This window comes from Anser anser (assembly GCF_964211835.1).
Source record: "Anser anser genome assembly, chromosome: 15".
NCBI classification, from domain to species: Eukaryota; Metazoa; Chordata; class Aves; order Anseriformes; family Anatidae; genus Anser; species Anser anser.
The window spans coordinates 15,689,716-15,709,632 of NC_139736.1; the positions used below are offsets into that span (position 1 = coordinate 15,689,716).

A 19,917-nucleotide genomic window follows, 5' to 3' on the forward strand; every position below is an offset into this window, starting at 1 on the left:
ATATTCTCTAATCACCATACACTTCTGAATTTCTTATTTGAAGTTTCCAATATATTCATTGAATGCTTGCTGTTGGAATCATAGCTTAAAGTTTCCTCCCCCGTGTGTGCTATAATGCAAATTTATGGTTAATAATTTAAATGGAAAATAGAAGAAATTCAAAACTGTAGTTCATACTGAGTCAACAACTCAGATATGTTGCAAATACATACTGAGGCATAGATTTAGTATTAGAAAAAGTGATACAAAGTATAGAATATGAACAATTTGCCGAGCTGTGCTTAGTGGAAATCTTAAATACAGTCCTTAATGTTTTGCATTTCCAAACCAACAGTCAGCTGCAAAGTCACTCGCTTTTGACAGTTACTTAGATATATACATATCACTGAATTTCAAAGATGTGAAAGGAAATATAAAAACACCAAATTCACCTTTCTAAACCATAATTTCACAGATTCACAGATTTTTCTAGGTTGGAAGAGACCTCAAGATCATCGAGTCCAACCTCCGACCTAACACTAAGTACTCCACTAAACCATATCCCCAAGCTCTACATCTAAACGTCTTTTAAAGACCTCCAGGGATGGTGACTCCACCACCTCCCTGGGCAGCCCGTTCCAATGCTTAATAACCCTTTCGGTAAAGAAGTACTTCCTAACATCCAACCTAAAACTCCCCTGTCGCAACTTTAGCCCATTCCCCCTCGTCCTGTCACCAGGCATGTGGGAGAATAGACCAACCCCCACCTCTCTACAGCCTCCTTTCAGGTAACTGTAGAGAGCGATGAGGTCGCCCCTGAGCCTCCTCTTCTCCAGGCTGAACAAGCCCAGCTCCCTCAGCCGCTCCTCGTAAGACTTGTTCTCCAGACCCCTCACCAGCTTGGTCGCCCTTCTCTGGACTCGCTCGAGCACGTCCATGTCCTTCCTGTAGCGAGGGGCCCAAAACTGAACACAGTACTCGAGGTGCGGCCTCACCAGAGCCGAGTACAGGGGCACAATCACTTCCCTCGACCTGCTGGCCACACTGCTTCTTATACAGGCCAGGATGCCGTTGGCCTTCTTGGCCACCTGGGCACACTGCTGGCTCATATTCAGCCGACTATCCACCAATACTCCCAGGTCCTTCTCGGCCAGGCAGCTTTCCAGCCACTCATCTCCCAGCCTGTAGCTCTGCTTGGGGTTGTTGCAGCCCAGGTGCAGGACCCGGCACTTGGCCTTGTTGAACTTCATGCAGTTGACCTCAGCCCATCGCTCCAGCCTATGCAGATCCTCCTGCAGAGCCTTCCTGCCCTCGAGCAGATCGACACACGCACTTAGCTTGGTGTCATCTGCAAACTTACTGAGGGTGCACTGGACGCCCTCATCCAGATCATCAATAAAGATATTAAAGAGGACCGGCCCCAGTACCGAGCCCTGGGGGACTCCACTAGTGACCGGCCTCCAGCCAGATTTGACTCCATTCACCACAACTCTCTGGGCCCGGCCATCCAGCCAGTTTCTAACCCAGCGAAGCGTACGCCAGTCCAAGCCCCGAGCAGCCAGTTTCTTGAGGAGAATGTTGTGGGGAACGGTGTCAAAAGCCTTACTGAGGTCAAGGTAGACCACGTCCACAGCCTTTACATTTGTCTGTATTTTCACCGTATGCACTTGTGTATTTTATTAGATGCTCAAACCAGCAGCCGTATTTCTTAGGCTAGACGTATTAGAACAAGTAGCAGTAGTTTTTAAAAATGAAAATATACACAGCTCTTTTCCTTGCAAATGTGTAACTAAACCTCACAGCCCAATAGAAAAATAAATACATTTTCCTGAGAAGCAGAGGCAGTACCAGCTTGTCTGGCTCACATTTGTACGTCTCAGCCATGAAACAACAGTTCATGCAACTTTCTACATAGAGAAAGACAGCAGTACACACTAACCTTTCCAGCAAAGCAAACAGTAAACGGGAATGTAAAATCAAGTCTTCACGGGCCCTATAGCTTGCCAGGGGACAGAGCTGACAGCCCCACTGAAACACAGAGAGACCCAATAATGAAGCCATAAGCGTTTCTGCACCGTGTACAGCATCAGCATAAGAGCAAGTAATTCACAACCGATTTCACCAGACCCAAACTACTCACATACTCCATGGCAGACACTATCCAATTCACATGTTCAACTATCATAAGAAACACGCAGGTCGTACTGTGACAGTGAGGGTGACAGAGCACTGAGACAGGTTGCCCAGAGAGGTTGTGCATTCTCCTTCTCTGGAGATATTCAAAACCCGCCTGGATCAGCTTGTGCAACGTGCTCTAGGTGATCCTGCTTGGCAGGGGGCTTGGACTGGATGATCTTCAGAGGTCCCTTCCCACCATGGCCATTCTGGGATTCTGTGATCCGTCTTTCATCCTGTTTGTCCATCTTTCACAGGTGTGCAGGTTTCCACAGTCCTAAGACGAGGCACCTCTTACTATTTCAGCATCTCGTCTGGAAGGCCTACCCATGCTGAAGTGTCAAGGTCTAATAGTTCACTTGGAATTCCCCTTCAGTTTCTTTGTTTGAGACAGTTTTATCAAATTATTTAAAATTCTTATATACTAAACATCAGCAGAACAGATTTTAAAAAGAAACAAAAAAAAAAAAAGGGGGGGTGGGGAATGTGGTATTAAAATCCTAAAATCCTTCTACTCTTTAAAAATGGTTTAAAAAGAGTAAAAAGAACATCATCTGGGGTTCCCCAAAGCTACCCTCTGACTGTAGGACCACAGGACCACTGATTTTCCCCAGTCAACCCAACACATGCTGCTGCCAAAGCTATTGCACAAATATCAGCTCTGATGCATCAAAAAATAAAAGACCAGCTTTCTTCTTAGCAATTCAGACGACTCAAAGAGCACAGATGCTTCATGTTTCAAGCTCTACTCTGAACTGCTCTGTTGTGTATTGGCAAAACTAAGGAGGGGAGTAACAAGAGGAGCCCAAATGATAAACAATTAGAAGACACCAACAGTGTTTCTCTTCCCTGTTATGATCAATATTATTTCCATTTGATTTAAACAAGAGAAAATCTGTAGCTCTTTAGCTGCTTCTAGCACTAACCGTATTAGCTTTGGAGATCTTCAAAGAAGACGAAATTTGAGACCAAAATATACAGCATTTTAAAAAGCAAAATAAACACAAACTGCAATGGGAGGTGTTGGTACTGCGTAACTCAGCAAGTCTTTTTTTATGGCAATGTGGATGTCCTTATTAGAAGGCACCACCACCATAATCCTAAGAACTACCAATAGGACAAGTGCAGTGTTTGATTTAAACACATTTAGAGAACTAATGAAGGCAATTTACTGGTGAAAATTTACCTCAACTATAGTACAGATGCATCCATTTATGCCCTGGAAAGAGCATTCATTCACAGGCAAAGCATAACCCTCTGCTAACAGACCACAGGTGCTGAATAGTTGGATTTTGACAAACAAAAGTCAGAAACAAGTAGAAATGAAGAGCCTGTCACCCGGCTCACTTGCTCTTGAGTTCTTCCTTACTTGAATGTATTATTTGCCTATGGACAGTGCTATCACGTAGCATGAAAGTTCATAACAAAACTATTCTGAGGACTAGAGCAATCAAGATTTCAATCTAATTTGTATTTAATCGACTCTTGAGCAACTTGAAATATATGATCACCTGAGAAAACTAAACTAAATAAAACCTTTGATGTAATAAATTGGTTTCCAGTATTCCTGCTTCTTGTATAAATCAGTTATAAAATATTTAATGCCTTTAGCAGGAAAAAAAAAAACAACTATTGTAGAATTCAATATCCAGTAGGAGAATTTCTACTTACGTTAGAAGTTTGGATTCACATTTTATTTTGCTAATTTTCCTCAGGACAAATATGGAAAGAAAAAAATTTCCTCCGACATCACAGACTTTTTATTTTTCCTTTATTCAGCCATTCAGCCTGCTTGCAAAGCTTTAACATAGAGAAGCATTAAATTGGCTACAATGAACATTTATTAAAACTTGTACATGTTTTAAGACACTCTTATAAAACAACACTGATACTAAGAATTACTCATGCCCGATTATTGTTCTTTTGTGCAAAAAAAAGCAACAAGAGCAGCAACCTACCACACCAAATGAGCAGCATTTGTCAGGCATACAGTGCCAATCACACATCGGCTGCACCACAGTTCATCATATTTTCAAGACAATCCGAATTTTAACTCTGTGGCAGCTGCTGTGAAGTTCACTACTCCAGTCCAGTTGACAGCAGTGAATGAAGTCACCATTACCTGCATCACCATTAACTCTTCAGAGACGTGATTTTTGCCTGTATTACTACTGGTAATTACACAAAAGGCAGCTGAGAAGTTGCCAAGAAGACAGAGTCCTATGGCAACTTTCCTCTAAAAGCCAACTGATACAGGATAAGCCTTAAATACAAGCAGCTGCTGTCATCAGAAACACAGGTCAGAGACACCGGACATTTAGAGGAGGAGACACAAAAGATTTGGTACAATATATAACACGTTGGTACTTTGTGTATACCTGTTGATGTACAATGTGCGTTTGTTTATGCATGTGCTCACGTGTGTGACTACAGCAACACGTTACTCACATGTGCCACTGATGCTCATCAGCAGTGCACTGATGTTCTTTCAAAAGGGATTTTACCATGTATGTCAAACTGTTCGTTCTATTACCCTTCATCATTTATTCCCCCACTGTAAAAGTACTGACAAAGCTGACAAAACCTAAAAAATTTAAGTTTCTCTATGTCAGTCTATCAGACATTGTGCACGACAGTGATTTGCAGTTACAGCCCTCCACCTGCAACTTCTGTCAGAGGCAAACTGAGAGCAACAAACTATGAAAAGAAATACATAGATGTTCAAAGCATTTAGAATTCTTGTATTCTCAGAACAATAGCTCTTTCAGACCCCGGTGTTATTACAATGCCTCATGCAAACCTTCCTTCCTTGCCTTTTTGCTAAACAGCAGTTTTAGCATAACTAGATGGCTGCAAGGCTAGCAAAAATAAAACTTAATTGCTACTTCTACCTTGGTAGCTCCAGAACCAACAGAGAAGAATAAAAAAGAAAATCTGAACTGGCAAAGTGCCACATTTAGGGAAATACACATATTAAAAAGGCTAACATGATACGTCTGCAAAGATCCGTTTTTTTTCTTTTCAAAGTAGAAATAATTCTACTAAATACAAATGGAGACCGTAATATATAAATAGTACAAGACTAGTGTATTTTTTTAGAAGAAACAAACTTTAAATTGACCAGAAAGCCTTTCATTTCTCTTGATTGTAGCAAGCAAATTTGACAGAGCTCTCAGTGTAAAAACCTAAGATTAGAAAGTGCAAAAGCAAAAATGGTCTGATTTGTAAAGAAACTGGAACAATACTATGGACTCTGGGAACAGAAAGGATGGGCATTTTTATTAAAATAAGACATTCTTATGACTTGGTCATGTGTAATTTTTTAGCTATTTGTTTTTATTTATAGTTTACTGTCTTGTTCTGTATCATGTATTACTGATAAGTTACATATTTTGTATAGAGCTTACAAGGAAATTGTATCTTCCTAAATGTGATCACTTTAAAATATTTTCAAAAAAGACCGAAACAAACAAATAAATTATTCTTTCCCTCAGAGACAGTGTTGCTGCTCAGGACTCCGAGAAGGTACCACGACCTCACTGTACTTGCCAGCTGTCTCCAGGGGGCCCGCACAGTTCTACAGAACCTCACAGGACTGCACAGGGCTATTACGAGGCACTCCTGGAAACACAACATCAAATAAGCACCTTCACATCTAGAATATAATAAAATACTTAGTTTTCTCTGCAGGCAATTTTGTACATAATGAGATTTCTAGGAACCCTTAAGTCCTTTTGAAAATCCACTCACTTTGCAACCAATATACATATCTTATATGGATAAAATGAAATGAAGCTTGGGTTAACTCAAGGGCAAGAACAAAACCAAGAGGGCTGAAACATGACTTACACGAAAACCTCAGGCTAACCGAATTATAGGGGAAACAAATCAGAAGTGTTATCACCAAGAGTTGAATACATACTTTTGCTGCAATAAAATGGCAATTGCTGAAAACAGAACCATACCCAAAATGATACGGAGGCCAAACTATCTGACTGCATCATTCTGTTCATTTGAACCAGTATGTCCCAACAAGCTCTGATTCATCAGCTCATTCACTGGATATGACAGTTCACAAAGCGAGGAGGAAAGATCTTATCGGCACCAAAGCTGACTGATCTTAAGGCGTTTTACAGTGGGAGGAGTAAAACATGCCTTCAGTATCAAAGAAGATAGGATTTTTGAATAAGGCTTATACAAAGCAAAAGGATCTCTTTGTCCATCGCACCGCAAAGTGCTCTTTGCAGCGGGCTACAAATAAGGCACTGACCTGCTCCACCTGACAACAGGGCTCTATCGCTGATGTTTCCCATCGTGGCATAAAATACTTAATAATTGGTTACAATCTGTAAGTGATTCAGAACAGATTCAGCATTGACCAAAATGAAAGCAACGTTGTAAACCAAACAAAGGAATGAAAACATAAAACAAAAGCTCACGGGTAGGTATCAGAGATCAGAAACAGTAATAATGAAATAACCTTTATTTAAGTTGAGGACATACACAATGAAGCAAGTGTGCAAAACATGCAATATAGTCAATTTTTGTATTTGGCAGGAGCTCAATAGTTGTAATGACCAGGGGAAACCCAATCGGTCTCCCGTGGAGGCAGCTGCAGACTAACATATTATCACGATGGCAACAGAGAAGAGGTCATCACAAAGTGAAGAAGCCATTTGGAGAGTGTCCTAAATTAAGAAGTGGGAAAAGACGGTCTAATATCACGGAAAGATCAGGAGGATATCTAGATCCATTAATCTTCCTGCTGAGTAACTCTGTGTCGCTCAATTCAAACTGCACTCTGGGACTTTCTTAGCATTTATACTGTTGCAGACTTAAAATGGGTATCACCATGTGGTAGATGACATTTTAGGCAGTTCATCTCAGAAGCTGGAGGAAAGGACATTTAAGTAACTACTCACACACAGAGTGGACTGTCTGTGGTGGAGTGAGAATTTTTTTTAGCCTAGAGCTTTAGCGTAGAGTTTCATTGTAGCAGAAGACAGTATTTCATCAAATTATTTCCTGTGCCACTGATCAAAGACAACAACGCAACAGCACGACTTGAAACCGATGCTTTCTCCATCCTTCCCACCAAAGAAGCCAGACTAAGTTCTGTGTCCAGGCAACACAGTGTGTTGCATCCCAAGGCAAAGTGCTTACAGAATTTACCTAACTTTGAAGATGGAAGATTATTCTGCAATGAGTGTTTCATAAGGTATTCTATATTTTTATATAGGGACTGTTGACAGGATCTTCATCAAGTTCATTTGCTCAAGGAAATAGCTCCATAACATTGCATAATCCCTATTTTTGTAAGAAAAAATGCTAAGAGTTTTATCTTAAGTGTTTATTTTGCTACCCACAGTCATTATTGTGCCTTATTTTCAACCAGCAGCCCCCCAAAAAAAAAAAATCTATCTGGTTTTGCCACTACTATATCAAAAAACAATACTTCACAGAATGCCAAGCCTTTTGCTTGGATCAGTGCCATTCAATATTGTCTGTTTCTCTCTTCTCAAACTATAAAATGTTGATCCCATACAACATACGGTGAAAAAAATCAGACACCTAAGACCTATTTAATAAAACAACAAATTCACAAGGTAAATACAGAAACTCCAAAAGTGGCTATCCAAGGACCAGTACTGCCTGTTCATCAGCCATGATACGTCTGTAAAAGAAAACTGTCTGTACACAATGAACAGAGATACAGGAGACATGTTTTTTCAAGACAGCAAGACTATTACACAACATTTCGAGATCCAGGCTTGTTTGTGGTTCATTAAAGACTTAACATGAATTTTTCTACCAAAATGCAAAACTCTACACTGTATTGTCACTTTTTGTAAGATGATAGTTTTGTATGTGTAACCTTTTTCTGCATGTTTCTTCTCATGTGTGAGCTACAGATATATGAAAGACAAGCCAAAAAATACCCCAAAGACAGACCACAGAGCAACCTAGGTGTAAACCAGCCAGCTGCAACAGCATTGGGCTTTCTCACCAGGGCATCCAAATTCACTGCTCTTTTATCTCATGTGATGATGGTGTTGATTTTAACATATCAAATCTTTTTTCCTGTTATTTTTAACACAACTGCCCAGTAAGACTAGATTTTATTCGACCTGTGTACTTCACTACAACTGCTTTAAGAAAACTTTGATTTGAAATAATAACTTAAAATTTCTACCCACACTTTCACATATGGATGCCTTCAGAACAGCACACATTCAGAGTTGAAATTTTCTACCTCGAGTTTTTTTCCTGAACTTCTCAGGAAACAAAACGTATTTTCAGGCTGGCTTCTTGTTGTTCTGATCATACAGTATTTGCTCATGTGTAAAAAGGAGACTGAATGCAGAGAGAATGAAATTCATAGAAATGCTGTGGAACCAGCAAACAATTAGAAGAGCAAGACCCTATGAAGAGTACATCGACATGTATTCACACCTTGCTAAATGCTAGAAAATCCAGCAGAAAGGTGATTAATAAATGCCCTAAAGGAAAAGTTTTAGTCGCAACTAGCACCCTGACACACTCAAAATCAGTGAACTACAAAACACAGAAGGAAGCCAGACTCACTAACTCCAGCTCTCACTGCTACTTGTTTAATGATAAGAAGGTTTAAAAATAGCAATTGCTTAAAATATATTATGTTGTTTGCTTGTCATTCTTTTTGTTGTTGTTTTGTACCCTAAACTATCCAGGGTTGTACACTGCAGGGTTGAACCCAGGTGTTTTGTCAACCACGAGAATATGCATCTTGTTGGAGTGCTTGCAACGCTGGCCACAAACAGCTGCATCTGGTCCTACCGTCCCCATCATGCCACTTACCTTAAAAGTGATTTAGTTTTGCATGTTTGCCTTTTAACACAACCCAGGCCTCTCAGCTCTACCTACTGTAACAATATTCCCACCTGCATTTCTATCTGAAGTAGAATGACAATTATGTTAATGGCTACGAATTTGCTCAGTGATTTTCACAGCAGCTTGAGTGACTGCAGTCAGCCTCGCACTGACACTCCCCATTCGTGGTACAGCGCTTTCCACTCCCGACAGCTGTCTTAATTTTAAGGCAGTGTATTGCATAGCTAGGCAGTAAGGCATCTGTCAGTCTAAATTCATGTATTTACCTTCCTCCTTTCAGAGAATTAGCTGCAATACCATCCTGCTATTTGGAAACAAAGGATTTTAAAACTGCATCCAAAGTTGCAAAATGTTCTTGGTTTTTGTTGGTGGTGGTTTTTTAACTAGCCTCGTAAAAATTGCAAGAGTTTTAGAATTGTATACGTGTTTTCTATCACAGAACCTTCAAACATTTTTTACATTTCTGAAAGGAACATGCAAAATTCCTAACAGTTACTTTCCCCTTTAAAAGAGCCAAACAGTTCATACTTCAAAATAAACGTCAGAAACAATCAAGAATTTCTGAATATTCATGAAAATCTCCGCTTATAAGTATTCTTGCTTCTGGAGAGGTTCTATACAAAGTACAAAATCTGGAGCAGAACAGAGGAAGCCCAGACTGGGTGTTAGGAAAAGCTTCTTCACCAAGAGGGTGGTCAGGCACTGGCACAGGCTCCCCAGGGCAGTGCTCAGACCCTGAGCCTGCCAGAGTGCAAGGAGCATTTTGACAGCACCCTTAGATAGATGGTTTAACTCTTAGGTTGTGCTGTGCAGAGCCAGGCGTTGGACTCGATGAACCTTGTGGGTCCCTTCTAACTCAGGATTTTCTATGATTCTATGATTAAACTACACCTACCTAGCAAAAAACAAAACTTCTGAAGTCTGACAAGCACATCTTTGGCATTCAATGTTGCTTGACATCTAATTGTATTCCACACTGTGAATCAAACATGACTGCTTTGTTGTGCTCTTCAGAATGTTACATGTGCTTCAGTGCTGCTGCTATATAACACCATGAAACCCCCGCATCCCAGAAGTGTTCTCCTGTGTCAGGTAAGATTTCCTTCTGGTTTACTTTCATTTTTCTACACATCAACTTAAAGGACACAAATAAAATGATCTCATTTGCAGTAAGTTGTAGTTTTGGGCATATTAAAATTTAGCAAAATAATACAGTTATGAAAAGTGCAATAAATACTGATATACAACTTCATAAATCTTTTCCTTTTTAATCATAAATGCATATGCTCGAACGGGTGGTAAGATCCGTACCTATTTACACTACATTCAGGAACACAGAACGTGAAGTTTCAGACATGGCACTACACTTCTGAGAAGAATTTGCACTGGAAAATAATGATGGGTACTGAAAAATATTAGCATTTATTTAAAAGAATTAAACTAACATAAATAAGTGCAACTAAGAAAAAAAATAAAAACAAAAAGCAACAATAAAAAAATAAAGAATTCCCATTAATTATTTGTGAAAGGATCCTCGGAGATAGGATCTTTCTGCTCTCAAGAAATACCGCAGTTCTTATTTATTCAAATTTTGCACAATCCAGCCAACAGTAGATCTGCCACTAATTTCAATGACTTCACAATCACAGATAACCACCTAATTTTCTGTTTGCTATTTTAAGACCTGCCTATTCACTTGTTTCCAAACTCTTCAGTTTTTCTCCCGTACTATTTTTACAAACGAGCATCTCCAGACTCCTCCTACATGAAACAGGAACAAGATACAAGAGAACAGTATGTATACACTGTTCTGTCAGATGCACAAAATGAATCATTAAAAGAAAATATTTATTTTTCAGCTGCTCTGTTCTCTCAAGCTGTAGTATCATATATCAGTCTCAATTAAAGTAATTAAGGTAGGTTTTTGTTTTTGTTTTCAGTGTAATACAGCTTTTAGAAACTGTAGGTTAAACATACCCATGCCTTCCACAACTGTAAGTAATATATCTCCTTGTGGTCAGGGAATTCCATCTTCACAGTATATAATGCTGATAATTAGTTTTAAAAATCAGATATTGCCATTTCAAAGCTACAGCATGATAAATTAGTGGTGCTGGATTATTGAACTCAGCGACTGGTCTCTTCTGTCCACAGCTTCGCCCACACCAAGTGAATGCTGAATGGCTCTTCTGGTCTGAAACGCAGCTTACCTGTCCGCACAAAGTGAGACTGAGGATACAATTTCCATTAAGTCCTTCCTAAAAACTGTATTGGTATATGATTCCTGGAGACGTCTACGATAATTTTTGCTTATTAATTGCTCACTTCTGGCCACAAGTACTATTTTTACCTCTACCACAGTATCAAGCCCAACAAAATTTCCATAAACCTTATGGAAATGCCACATACTGAGGCCCAAGCTACTAGATGAGAACAGGAATGCCAACTTACCTCTTAAGTTGTTTAAGCACTAACTTGCTTAATTCACATACTGAAACAGAGATCGGCTTCATACAGAACACACATTTGCAACCATACACCACCACCATATTTCCCATCCTCTGCCTGCAATGTCACATTAGGGTGAGCATTTGTAACGTGGATTGTGGCTGCTCTAGCAGGAACAACCTGAAGGGATAGACACAAAACAGCCCCTCCACTGCAGGACGCCACGGCCAAGCGAGTAACTGCATGGACATCTCCTTGGGGGAATTTCTGTCATGTTACTCACCTGCTGGCAGCAACTGGAAAACTTTATTGTAATTTTGTTTTTCTACCATGTCTTGATAAACAGCATCAGTAAATATCATTATATACAAACACATCATTGCTACAGAGCACTAAGTATCTAAAATGTACCCATAATAATGATGTCAAGTGCTTTTTCATTAAAAAAAAAAAAAAAACACCAACCAACCAAACAACAACAACAAAAGAACAGTCCATCCATGGAGCTTAAAGTGCACATCCGCTCAGTTTATTTTTCACTAGAGTCAATTTTGTGATCTCACCAAAACCCAGCAATACTAAAACCTAAACCAAACAGATAAACACTGTTCTTACATTTCTTCCACTCCTATTCCTAGAATACTAATAATGGTAATAATTTATTTTTAAGTCAGTAGTAGTAGTAAGAGTCATATAAATGTACACACCCAATACTTTTACTGCACTGTCACTAACCTCCAGAGAACACAAAAGACTGGGGAGATGCAGGCAAAATAACTTTCCTGAAGAAGAAAGGTCCCAGTCTTTCTAAGTGCTGCTACAGCTGGATGCCCAGCCAGCGCTGTCCTGACATGAAGGCACAGGCCACCTGGAAAAGTCAGCGAATACGTGGGACTGGCAGAAAAGCAGCAGGTCCTTCAGAAAGCAGTAAGAAGTACTGAGAGAGGGACTACCTGTGCTTACCGGGGGACAGACAGTTTGGAGGGAACAAGAAAAAAAGAAGAAAGAGCATAAACTAAGAAGAAAACATGAGGTGAAATAAATAAGCAAATAGCAAAAGCAGGAGGAGCTAAAGCAAGGAGAAGGAGCATAGAAGAAGCACACGAACCTCCAAGAGATGACACGTGTAAACTGGTCATGCCCTGGGCAGACAGACTGCCTGCCCGAGTGACCAAGCCCCCTTCAGTCTCGCTATCCCCTGCTTTAACTTCAAAGGGGATTTGTGGAGGGCTGCAGCTTGGGAACTAAGAGTAAACTTCAAAACCCAGCAGCACTGGCAGCCGTGGCCTACTGACATCCCATTCTCCCTCCTCTGCAGTAATCAGCAGTGCATGCTAGTAATGGAGAGAGAGCAGACACCGCTACAATAATTCACAGTGCTGTGAATCGAACCTTGCAGTCCTACATGCGGGCTCGTATTTTACACTGGAGAAGTATCACAATATGAATCCAAGAATTAACAATTCCATGCTCTTCCTCGACACTTGACTCCTGACAGTATTTCTGTCATTTAAGGCTATCTTTTCTATGAAAGCCAGAAAAGCACCCTCAGCGCCTCAAGGACACAAAGTACTGCAATTACAAGAAGTACCAAAATCATCAGCATTCTGCGCATTTTATTCATTATATTTGTCAGCTATATTACTGATAGCTAAGTACTAATTGAAAAAAAAAAAAACTACAGTCTTGACAACTATAAACACAGACTTCATTTCAGGAAATGCCACATATTTTTAAACTGTATCTACCAGAAGAACAAATGGTAAATGAAACTTGGGTAGCCAAGCCTTTAAAGCCTACCTGAGAATTCAGCAAATTTGGACTATAAGCACAAATGCTACATAGCTTCCCAAAACCTCATGAATTCAAAACTGCTCAAGTAAAAGAAAATAAAAATAGGCTAAAACTACCATAGTTTGAGCTATTCTAAATCACTACTGTAAACCTGATAACCGGAGTATGTGATACCAAATACTTTCTTAGAAATGATCTATTCAGATAGGCATGGAAAACTCACCCCCCCACCTCACCCCAGCCACTCTTCTCAATATGCGTTTTGTCAAGCAGCTATGACTGTTTGGTCTCTAAAAAAAAAAGAATTATTTGATTGTGAAATGAGGAATAACTTCATTTCAGATTGTAATACTTCCATGATCATCAATCTCCACCACAGAATGCAAAAATCTCACTTCTACTTTTATATTCCATGCATGTAGTTGTTTTCACACTTCTAAATGACAAATGTAACACACAGTGTATTTCCTCTCTTAATTAAGTCCAGAATGAGAAGGGAAGGAAGGGACTTTACATTCTTGGGACCCCACCTTCTAGGTCTATTATACCTTAAAATTCAATTCCATTGAATAAGCTGCATTTTATTTAATGTGAAAAACCGGTCATCGCTGCCCTACGCGAGGCTCAAGCACGCTACGTCACATTTGCAAGTCAGAGCAGAAAAACAAAAGTTGCAGATTTGGACAAGATCATTCACACTCTGCTGATGTGAATCACTTCAAACTTTAGACCGCATTTGTCTCACCATCTGTGTGCGCCATGGCAAGTTGGCAGCTCCATCTCCAACAGCCATATTACAGATTTGGGCAATGTCGAGCGCGTGCCCCTGTCACACTGCAGACGCGTGCTGCTGCTGCTGAGAGCAGCAGCCCAGGTGGAGCTACCTGTGCATGTAAAACACGCGTAGCGTGCCTTCACCTAGTGAACGTGTACGCAGGCAACACGGACACCTGCTTTCTGATGGAACCATGCAGGAGAAAATGAAATGATGAATAGCCTAGGCTGTAGGTAACCACCGGTGACTTACAGGCAAGTAGTTTTCCGGCAGCTGAGCATCTCCCCTCTTCCAGCCAGCAACCCGGCTGGCCATTTTCTCGCACTGCCTTATTTTGGGCCCCCACCTCCCGTGCCCGCCGCCTCCCTCCCGCCTTCCCCCTGAGGGGCTCAGGCAGGGCCCCGCCGCCCCCCGCTCCCTCCCGCAGCCCCGGCTGCGCGACCCCCGCCCGGGCCGCCCCGGAAACTTTCGGGGAGCGACACCTCCTGCCCCGGCCCCCCCTCCTCGATTCCCTCTCCGCGGGGCCGCGGCCGAACTCACCATAAAGAGGCGGGCGGCGACCGCGGCGCCTCTCCCGTCCGAAGCCAGCGGCCGCGCCGGGAAAGTGGCAGCGGGACGCGGCTCCTCGCCGCCGCCGCCGCCGCCTCAGCCCTTCCCCGCCCTCCCGGCTGCGCGCCGCGCCCCCCCCGCCGCCGCCGCCCGGTAGCGGAGCCCCCGGCCCGCCCGCGGGCAGAGCGGGCAGCGGCGGCCGGTGGAGGGGGCGAGCGAAGCGGGCGGCTTCCCGCTGCTGCGCTGTGCCGTGGCCAGCGGGAGCCCCGCGGCGCTCGGGCAGGGACCTGGCCGGCTGTGGGCGGAGGCGCTGCCGCTCGCCAGCCTCCGCCGAAAGTGGCTCCGGAGCGGGGCGAGCGGGCGGAGGTGACCTTCAAGCCCGGCGGGGGCTCCGCGGCCGGGCTCGGCGGCCGCGCGGCGGCGCCCGGGTGCCCGGCGGCGCCCTGAGGCGCGGCCCGCGGGGCCCCGCCGCGCACGGCGGCACCGGGGGGCGGCGAGCAGCGGCCGCGGCCGGGCCGCGCGGCGGCACCGCCTCGCTTCGGCGGCGGCGGCGCGGTCACAACTTTTTGTCCGCAGGGGTCTGGCCGGTCCTGGGGGCCGCTGTCCCGGCAGCCTGGGGCGGCGGCCGAAGCCCTTGTGGGTGCAGGAAGCCGGCGAGGGGCTCGAAGAAGCGACGCCAAGCGCCGCTTGGGAAGGCGCTGGGCAGAAGGGTGCCCTTGGCGCTAGGCGGGCATCTCTGCCTGCCGCCTCCCGGCCGAAGGAAAGCACGTCCTACTCCAGTTCCAGCGCTCAGCTAGTGAGAAGAGCATCGCGGCGTCCCTCAGCGCGGGGACTGCCGTTGTATCGCGCTGGCAGGAGCCCTTCATGAGAAAGTTTGAGGGAAAAAAATAAAAAAATAAACATCAAGACCCGCCAGAATGCTGCCTCGTCCCTTCCGATACATTAATTCTGTAATGATCAAACATCTTTGTGCTGCGCAACCTCCGGTTGTTAAATTAATGCCACTGGGATTTAATTCAACGTGTAAATTGTGTCAATCACACGTGGGTGCTCTGAGGATTAGAGAAAGACAGGCTACCCCTCACGGCTTAGGAGTAGGGGGTGGCTTTAGGTGTGTGGAATTAGAAGGGAAGATGGTAATAACAGTGCAGCTGATGTGAGGAAGCCAGCTTCAAATCCTAAACATATGAGAATATGATTATTTAAAAACTGCTTTCCATGAGTAATGTACTTATAAATTCTTTCATCTGTGCTGAAAATAAATACAGCCACAGTATTTTGAAGTTCAACCGTAGATTGCACAGACGACATATACAGAAGTAGCTCAAACACAGATACCTATAACCCAGGACTTCTATTGGTGGCTTGGGGCCTGGCCTGTTTCTTTTGCTACTTATTAAAGTAGCAGGAGTGACGTTTGTTCCCCTAAGTACTGAAAGCGGGACTGCTCAGGAATGTACCAAGTCACCCTACTTCATGGAGCAGGGTTGTTTTAAGCAGTAAATTCAGAATTTTCTACTCCTCATCATACATGAAACTGTTAAACTAAGGGCTGGAAACCTTCAGCTCCAAACTGCTTAAATCTGTCAGATTACTGAGATGTATGAAGTCAGCCATGCATGCATTTTCAGGATCAAAATCTAAATTGTCAAGTTATTGCACCAGATTATCTGATAATGCATGCCCCACTTCGTGACCCAGGCTGGTTGATCCATTTTGATTGCATTGGAAGACCCCAAAACGGATCTTTAAATCCACCCCGTTAGTTTCTTGCATTTCTTACTTCAGCCTTCTAATTCACTCTAAAACCAAACCCAAGAAGGCTACGGGAGGCTTGTGTGTCCAACAGACATAAACTGGCAGCCAAAACATTATCCTCAAGTTCTTTAAAGTACTATAAAATGATTTTACTGTTATTCTCGGCAGTCAAAGAGATCTAAACCATATTTACTGATATGCGTGTGAGAAAGTGGTATTAGTAAAAGATCAGAAAGTGTAAATTAAACACAATTCCCAAGGACAGAAACGGGTTTTTAGTGCGAGAAAAATCTGCCTTGGAGGGTCACCTAGTCCCTTTGTGCTCGAGACCAGGAGAACTCTAACTGTGCCATTCCTAATTCATTCCTGAAAATCTTTGGTAATGAAGATTCAGCAAGTCAGTAAGCAATATACTTTTAAAGTGAATCTTTCTTATATGTTTTAACACCATTTCCATTTGTCCTATCTATTAGGTACACAGATAACAGCTTGGTCATTCCTGTTTGCAAGATTCTTTAACGCATATAACACAAGTTATGTCATCCTTTTTCCTCTCCCCTCCCTGACACGTATTCCTTTCTCCAGTTGCTCAACTCTTCTTTCACACTTTCCTCATGTTTTCTCTATTTCTGATTGTTCTATTCTTTCCTGAAGAATACCTCCAGTCTTCCTTTAAAACATGGTGCCCAAATCAGGATATAATATCTCCATCAGAGCCTCTGACAGTGCTGATGAAGAATATGGATTAATTTTGATCTCTTAAAAGCTGTACTCCTGTATCTATAATTTAACTAAGTATTTAATGTATACATTGGATTTTAAACTATAAATCTCAGCACTCAGACTCTTACTAAAGACAACAGTTTTTGCATCTTTTGCAAGACAAGAGTTGGTCAGCAGAAGAAAAGCTATTCTTGTTTTCTTGTCTGCTGAGGTCTGCAGCAGACTAACTCTTCTTGGAGAAGACTCACAGTGCAGAACTTTGTGCTGTGGGTGCAAGGTGGAACATGCATATCCTGAAGATCAAAGGGAGCTGGCAACAAGGAACACATCAGAAAGGCTCAGCAAAGATATGTAAAACTTACTCAAGCTAATGAGCTATCAGAAGTTTCTGTACTAAATATAAAAAAAGTATATAAAAAAATACAAGCAATACTTGGAGAACAGATTATTTAAGGAAATTATTCAATGAGCAGATGTTTCCCCAGTTTTACTGAAATATTTTAGTCTTCTGGCCTCTTCTCCCATGCACCGTTTTGATCTTCTGAAGCTGCAGTGATGAAGGTTCCTCCAGCTCCCACCTAGGCCATCTGTTTCTTCTGCCTTCAGCCTGGTTAGGTATCTTCAGACTCAGCTGTGGACAGACACTTTAGACTTTTATTGGCCTTTCTCCCACGCTTTCTTTTCAGAACAGACAAGCAGCATCCTCACTTTCAACTGCTCAGATCACACAGCCTTCTCCTTATGAACCCATCTTCAGTGGTGTGTGGGCAAATAAAGCAATTATAAATGGTGCAGGACTGAATTCTCTACCTAGAAATATTTGGGAGGGGCACTGGAAGCAGAGTGGGGTTTCCTGCTGATCATCTAATCATCACCAGCAGGCAAGAAGGTAGTCTTCCTCTTCTATGTAACTCCTGAAATCTGAGGGTTAAACAGCTTATAACAGATTGCCTGCTGAGTAAGGGAAGTGTTACTCACAACAGAATTTGTGTTAACAATCACTTAACGTTACCTGAACTGTATTTCAGACTGAGAACACCAACCTTTCTGTAACGGGAAAACAAATGGGCATGTATGTACAATGCAAGATCGTTAGGTTCAGAGCCTGGTGCCGTGTCATTAGAGCTAATTTGTTCCTCACTACTGCACTTCTGTGGGATAAATAGATACGTGATGATTATTGCAGTAGAAAGAAAAATGGTTTCATTGCTAATCAAAAAAAGACAACAGGATAAAAACCAGAACAGATCTATGGGATGTGGGAGATGAACTGGAGGTCAAAGAGGGCTACTTCTTGGATAAAATAATTGTTTGGGACAGCAGATGAAGAAAATGCCACAGATGCTGTCACAAAAGAAATAAAATTAAAGAGAAAAGTGGTAAAAATATTATTTGAAATCCTCAAAACATAAAGATTCCATGTATTAGTGAGAATGATATAAATAGTACATGCATTTAATGCTTTAAAACTTCATAATGTATTAGCAGCAAAGGACATTTATAACATCCACAACCACTGCAGTTTTATTACTTTATTTTAGGGGCTGTTCATTTCATTACCAATGGGTAAGTGAACATATAAGACATACGCAGTGAAATATGTAATAAATGCATTTGTGGTTGTTGCTGACGCATTATAAATTTTGGCGACATAAACACTTCATGAATCATCTTCAAAATCATCATGCATTACTACATGCTTTGGTAATATCCACTGATAATTAACCCTTCAAACATCAAGAAGTGTACTGCTGAATGATGGCTTTGGGCCCCTCAATACAAGAAGGACATCGAGGCCCTGGAGCATGTCCAGAGAAGGGCTGGGAAGCTGGTGAAGGGCCTGGAACACAAGTCCTGTGAGGAGCAGCTGAGGGAACTGGGGGTGTTTGGTCTGGAGAAGAGGAGGCTCAGGGGAGACCTCATTGCTCTCTGCAACTACCTGAAGGGAAGGTGTGGGGAGCTGGGGGTCAGCCTTTTCTCACAAGTAACTAGTGAACAGACTAGAGGGAATGGCCTCAAGTTGCACCAGGGCAGGTTTAGGTTGGAAATTAGGAGACATTTCTGCTCAGAGAAAGTGGTTAGGCATTGCGACAGGTTGCCCAGGGAGGTGGTGGAGTCACCATCCCTAGGAGTGTTCAAGGAAAGGTTGGACCTGGCACTTAGTGACATGGTTTAGTGGGTGACATTGGTGGTAGGGCGATGGTTGGACCTGATGATCTTGGAGGTCTTTTCTAACCTTAATGATTCTATTATTCTATGATTCTATGCATCTTGATTCTTGAAATTCACAACAGAACATTGAAATCCTGCCACGGGACAAAAAGAAACTGACAAATCAGCCTTTACAAACACACACACAAAAACATAAACAAAGATGTACCATTCTGTACATGTACCATTCTGTACATGTACCATTCCGATGTTTTTTTTGTCGTTGTGTTTGTTTTTGTTGTGTTTTTTGTTTGCTTGTTTTTTCAGTTTAACCACAGATTTCTTAAGCACTTTTTAATTTTTGACAATTTATAGCATATCGAGCACTTGTTTTCTGGATAAGGTGTTGAGTTGAATAAGGATAATGATTTAGCTTTGGACTTCTGGTTAGACTGAATTTGTCATTTGCTTGTTCTTTGTAGAGAAAGGATTATTTACTTTGTATCAAATACTGGAATGTCAATACTTTTAATTAATACTGGTTTTAATACCTTTTTCTTGATGTCAGAAGGCAGCTTTAAACTAGTGGTGTCCCCTTACTGTTGGTCACATAGTTCTACCTAGGAAAACAATTCCGGAATATTTGTCCCACAGTTTTAAGGTGCTATTAGTTAGGTTTCAGGCTTCACTCCCAC

General features: G+C 42.2%; 1 protein-coding gene and 1 long non-coding RNA gene across 5 annotated transcripts in view; both read right to left on the reverse strand.

Annotated features, from left to right (window-relative positions):
• The window catches only part of RBFOX1 (RNA binding fox-1 homolog 1), an 875,363-nt gene extending 860,346 nt beyond the window's left edge, over positions 1–15,017 (reverse strand). For 2 of the 3 annotated variants that reach the window (XM_083800079.1, XM_083800059.1), the window contains exon 1: positions 14,582–15,016. In XM_083800079.1, coding sequence (XP_083656205.1) covers positions 14,582–14,584 — 3 coding nt within the window. In that variant the 5' untranslated portion in view covers positions 14,585–15,016. Of the gene's footprint in view, positions 1–14,581 lie in introns of all 3 variants that reach the window. The other variant, XM_083800073.1, reaches the window with a different exon arrangement.
• Positions 15,018–17,147: 2,130 nt separating this feature from the next.
• LOC310882009 overlaps positions 17,148–19,917 on the reverse strand; it is a 79,725-nt gene continuing 76,955 nt past the window's right edge. Inside the window, exon 4 of one of the 2 annotated variants that reach the window (XR_014572754.1) lies at positions 17,148–17,702. This is a non-coding gene — a long non-coding RNA (uncharacterized lncRNA). The remainder of the gene's footprint in view (positions 17,703–19,917) is intronic. The other variant, XR_014572755.1, reaches the window with a different exon arrangement.